Below are 5,827 nucleotides of genomic sequence, written 5' to 3'. Positions count from 1 at the left end.
AGGTGTGCTCTGATTGGCCAGCTATCCAGAGCGTTGTGATTGGCCGAATGCCTCAAGCGTGTGATGGAAATGTTATGCCCCTTACCATACTGCGATGTCCCGACGTGACGAGACAAAACCAATAAAAACCCATTATAAACGAGGCATTTGTTGCATCCAGTGGGGACATAATTACGGATTATAATGACTTATACTGTCTTTTTACGCATTGCGTTGCATATCGCGCCGCGTAAATATAATGTCTGCATTTAGGGATCTTATCTATGCACGAACAGCATGTAACACTCCAAAGAGAAAAGAAAACTTGAAATTGCATCATATGACCCCTTTAAGGGAGAAGCAATATAATTATACGATGTGTGATAATAGACTGCTTAGTCTGTTTTTAAGCAAAAATACCAAACTTAATATCTTGAATATCTTTCCTGATGTGAAAACAGACATCAAAACATTATGATGTACAGTATTAGGATGGATAACATTTTAATATGTTTAAAACCTGGCAAAGAAAATATTGTGAGAATAAAATAACAACAAATCAAAAAATAACAACATAAAACAGAACAAAATAAAAATAAATAAATAAAATATACAAAAAATCGAATAAAATAAAACTAAATAAAATAATAAAAAATTAAATTAAATTCTTCAAATGGCCAAATTATTCTATGAATCCGATTGCACTATTGTGTTTATTTTGCACTCAAAAAGCAGATCCATTATAGAATGTGCAATTAGATTTCAAGTTAGTTGTTTAAGGGATATTTCAACCAAAAATAATGAGAAGTCTGACATAATTTACCCATCATCATGTCATGACTTTCTTTCTTCAATAAAACAAAATTAATGCTGTTTTTCTCCATGCATTTAAGGCAGACTTTGATAAACAATTATGGAATAAAAAAAGTTTGGAACAAAATAAAGGTTTGTAACTAAGTTTCTATTTTTTAAATCTAAACTATCCCTTTAAAACCCACAGGAATCTACATCTCACCAGTGGTGCCGAGAAAGAGGAGGACCATGATCCAGTAGACCCAAAACAGAGAAAGAGCGAGGAACGTGCAGAAGGGCTGCAGTGCCAACAGCGGCAGGTGGATAAACACTTTTCCCGCCACATGGAACAGGGCGATGGTCAGAGCCACCCTCTTCCTCATAAACAACATCAGAAGCAACAAAATTCCCTGCGGGAGCAGAAGGATGGAAATTAGCAGCAAAAAACACCAGCCGAGACCGCTCTCATATTTCATTTTCCATTTCTCTGAGGGCTTACAGTGAACACAGTCGCTGAAACAGCATAGATGAGCAGTCCTTGAGCGTGGTCTTTGGGGGTCTTCATGCCATCATTGGGTTCTTCTGTTTCCCTCAGATCTTTAGTCATGGTCTCATTCATTGTCATTCTATAGTCTATGTACAACCACCACAAAACGCTGGTACCTCCTGAGAAAAGCCAAGAACAGACGCCATATTCGCATTCAACATTGCAAAAACAGGTGTAAGCCTAGAATAAAAACCACACTTTTAATGATGATTCAACTTTGTGTGGGACTGGATTACCGTGCATCCCTTTGGAACAGACAAATAATAATTCTGGCTGATAGTCAATATGATTATATGAACAGTGATATTTTAAATATATACTGTTTGTTTAGTCTGTTTTTCAAGCAAAAATACCATTCACAATAAACAGAATCTCTTTCCTGAAGTAAAATCAGACATCAAAACATTATAATATACGATATTAAGATGGATAACTGTTCAGTACTTTTGAAACCTGGCAAAAAAAAAATATAGTTTGAGAAAAAATTAAATACATGAAACAAAATAAAAATCAAACAAAATGAAATAGAGCAAAATAAATAATTTAAAAATGTTAAAAACCAACAAAAAATTATAAAATAAAACAACATTATTAAATAAAACAAAATAAAACAATATAGGAACTAAATAAAATTACTTAGAAGAAAACAGAAGAAAATCAAATAAAATAGAAAAAAATAAAAAATAATAAAACAAGAAAATAGATCGAAATAGAACAAAGCAAAATAGAAAAATAAAATAAAATAAAAATATTGACAAATGGTAAAACTGTTCAATTAATCAGAATGTGCTATTTTGCACTCAAGAGTAGGACGTGCAAATGAAGAAAGAACGGATGCCATTCTCCGCTTAGGAGGTGAGAAAAGAGCAGAGAAAGCAGACTTGCCCAGGGAACCCAGAACCACCAGTGCAGTGAGGATCCAAACCAGGACAGCAGAGATGTAACGAATGATCACCATGAGGATCATGGACAAAACTGCAGCATGCACAAAACAGGATCAGCAGTTAGAGGAAGACTCTAGACTAAACTACAATCTGGAGTTAATCGTAATCAAAATGCATTGCATTATGGAAATTAAAAGTGCTGTTTCATGTTATCTTAAAGAAAGGACAAAATACTTCAGCCTTTGTCTGATAGTGGCTCAGAATAATGCAATAATTACATTGGTGGGCCTTAGATTTAGATACTTGTTTGTTAATGCGTAACAACGTAGAACTTAATTAGCTTTGATTTGATATAGATATCAAGAACTGCAATTATCCATTTCAACTCATTTTATAGATAAACACATAATCAGAAAACTGAATCAAATGAGCCTCAGCAGCAGCATCCAGAGAGAGCAGATGGTTACCTAGCGCCAGCAGACACAGCCCAACGATGATCTCTTTGCTGGCGGCCACCCCGGCAATCAGCCTGTTTAACATGCTGTTACCACTGACAAACGTGACCACCGCTTCAGCAAACTTAGCATAGCAGGAGATATCCACTGGAGTGCAGCGGTTAAACACTGGAAGAGCTTTGCTGCAGAGATAGAAAAGGCCAGACGATAGAGGACAGATCAAGAGAGAAAGGAGCTGTGCTTTACAGGGAGAGTTTGTTTGTCAGGAGTTTGTTTCCTACCTCTCTGGTACTGGAAGTTTGGGACACTTTTCAAAGCGCTCAGGAAGTTGTGGGTACTTGTGACCAGGTAACTCATACGAACAAAGCTCGGACCCTAAAAGAGAAGAAAATTATGCATTATACTCAACATCATCCCTATAATGCTAGGTCATGGTAAGATAGTCAATAAATTGAAGATGAAACAAACTCTGACTGGACTAGCTTAATCAGGATGGTCCACCAACTCCACCAGCAAGGGCTCAGTCGCAAAAAGCGAGAAAGCGAGAGATTTTTACAGCAGGGATGTGGAATGAGACCAGTTAAATCACCGTCAACTCACTAAGCATTTAATATGAATGTGAACTCCACAATGAACGTTCCTTATGAGCAGATGCACGTAAAACACAGTTGAACTCCAGGGAAACAATGATGGCATTCATACTCTCCCTTGGTGTCAGATAGGATGTGTCAAACCCTATAGACAGCAAGACTGGACTGTAAACAACAGAGACCCTACAGCGAGACGGGTCAGAGGAATCTATGTTTATTTAGTTTAACCCTGACCTGGTCTTACCGGCTGCACCTGACAGGAACATACTGTATGTGTTAGGGCTGGGCGATATAGCTAAAAAATGTATCAACGATATATGTTTCATGTTGTTCGGTATCGATAATTATTGACATTTCTTATAACATTTTTTAAAACAGAGCAATAGAAAAAAATGTTTAAATTTAACCACTGTATTTTTAATTTGCCCAATTTATTAAGACAAACAACAAATTTTTTATATATTTTTTTAACAGTCAAACACAAAATAAAAATGTAAACAAATATCTCCTTTCTTATGTTTTATATGCAGATTAAATAAGTCTTAAGGAAACGTTTGGCTTGTCTCCCGAGGCCACAGGAGGGCGCAATGAGCAAAATAATGCAGCGCATTAAATTGTCAATGCAAATAACTGTCTATAAAAACGTGCATAACGTCTAAATTAGCATATATAAATCAAATATAATTTTGTAACCTGCATAAACAATTATGAACAAAACAGCATAATGTATTTATGCATTGCTTAGCCTAATACAAACCAAATCGCCGATCACACAGATTGCATTTAAAAACATATGAGACGCAGTGAAATGAAATAAACCTTCACAAATTCACGTCACGTTTTCTAAACGTTAAAACTATTTTAACTTTGCATGATTTTCTTTGCATCTCTTGCATGAGACGCGAGTGCAGCAGTCATATCTGTCCGTGTAAAAATGTGCTGAATATGCGTTCTGTGAGAATGGCTTGGTTTCGGTTTTAACCTAATCAAGATCTTCTACGCATTGAGCTACTACAGTATATTTCAAATGCAAATGTTTATTTTAAATTCGACTAATATTCTTTTTTTAATTCACAATCTCCTCATCACAGGCAGGCATTACAGCATGTGTACGTGTGTGCTGTCTGCGTCACTCATAACACGTGCCTATATCGTGCGCTATATCGAACATTTTTTATATCGTTATCGATGAAGGTGTACCGTCGATAAATATTGATACTGTTTTATCGCCCAGGCCTAGTATGTGTATATTTATGTGTGTGTGTTGCTCTTGTTGAAGCCCGTGAGTATAAGAAACACTGTGAAAAGACACACACTGGTGGTCACAACCATATATATGATGAACGCCTTTGTCTCTCCCAAGGGTAGCTTGCCAGTCAAGGTCCTGCCATTATATCTGTGATGATGACATCACATGCCCACAATAGCTAGCTGGCTGACGACTCACCATTTATCATGGCAAACCTCTTGAGGTCGTAGTAAGTCGCCAGTTCCTCAGTGGGACATTGTGACACGCACAGCGCCATGGACTTTATCTTCCTCTGAATGATGTCTATGTTGCATGGATCCAGGAAAAAGACGAATCTGTGAATAAAACAACAACAAAGTCTAATTTTTTCAAGACAGGAAGAGTATCTAACCTCAAATCTGATGACAAACGAAATACCAAAGCAGGTTGTTTATTTCATGGAGTCTGATCTGATACCACCATGGGACTTAAAATACGGCATTGTGCGATAAAGATCGACTCTGAACAGCAGATATTTTTTGTCACAGGACCGTTCAGCCCAGTTTTTTTGGCAGAGGGGAAACTGAGAGCTTGTTTATGAGCCAAGCCTCCTCTGAGGCCATGGCTTTACTTCAGCTTTTCATGCGGTGTGAAGTGGGCATGGCACCCACGCAGGGACGAGGGACCCATTGTCTTGTGTGTTCAGCACAAAAACAGACTGTCAGTAGCAGGGGACGTACGCTCTTGAGGAAAGAGCACTTCAGCATTAGCACAGAGCCTGTCAAAACAGCCTGGCTAAAGAAGAGGTCTACTCAAAGAACGTAGCCCAGGTCTGACCTGAGGCTAGTCTAATGTGAAAGCATTGAAAGAAATAGCATTCAGATATGCAAACTATTCAGATATCAGGCATCTGGAATGGCTTAATCTCTTAGAATATAGGATTAGAGACAACATGTTAGTTTTTGGGGGTGAAAATAAAGCTGGACATTTAAAGGGACATACGATGAAAAACAGGATTTTCTTGTTTTAGAACAAAGGTTTAATTTACTACAAAGACAAACACGGTTGTTCAAAAGTTTGGGGTCGGTAAGATTGTTTTAATGCTTTTGATAGAAGTCTCTTATGCTTACCAAAACTGCAATTATTTAATTAAAATACCGTAAAAACAGAAATATTGTGAGATATTATTACAACTTAAGATAGATGTGTTTTTTTGTCTTTTGTTACACTGTAAATTTATTTTATTTATTTAAAGGGGTCATATGATGCTGCTAAAAAGAACATTATTTTGTGTATTTGGTGTAATGAAATGTGTTTATGCGGTTTAAAGTTCAAAAAACACATTATTTTCC

General features: G+C 36.8%; 1 protein-coding gene across 6 annotated transcripts in view; it reads right to left on the bottom strand.

The window, feature by feature from the left end:
- slc44a1b (solute carrier family 44 member 1b) overlaps positions 1–5,827 on the bottom strand; it is a 37,225-nt gene that overhangs the window by 12,444 nt on the left and 18,954 nt on the right. For 5 of the 6 annotated variants that reach the window (XM_016477008.1, XM_016477007.1, XM_016477013.1 and 2 more), the window contains exons 4-9: positions 4,695–4,831; positions 2,939–3,032; positions 2,670–2,839; positions 2,204–2,293; positions 1,271–1,437; positions 995–1,181 (exon numbers count right to left, since the gene is read on the bottom strand). In XM_016477008.1, the coding sequence (XP_016332494.1) occupies positions 995–1,181; positions 1,271–1,437; positions 2,204–2,293; positions 2,670–2,839; positions 2,939–3,032; positions 4,695–4,831 (845 nt within the window). The remainder of the gene's footprint in view (positions 1–994; positions 1,182–1,270; positions 1,438–2,203; positions 2,294–2,669; positions 2,840–2,938; positions 3,033–4,694; positions 4,832–5,827) is intronic. The other variant, XM_016477010.1, reaches the window with a different exon arrangement.

The sequence above is a fragment of the Sinocyclocheilus anshuiensis genome, unplaced genomic scaffold, assembly GCF_001515605.1.
Source record: "Sinocyclocheilus anshuiensis isolate Anshui unplaced genomic scaffold, SAMN03320099.WGS_v1.1 scaffold1462, whole genome shotgun sequence".
NCBI lineage: Eukaryota > Metazoa > Chordata > Actinopteri > Cypriniformes > Cyprinidae > Sinocyclocheilus > Sinocyclocheilus anshuiensis.
This window is presented reverse-complemented; position numbering and strand designations above follow the sequence as displayed.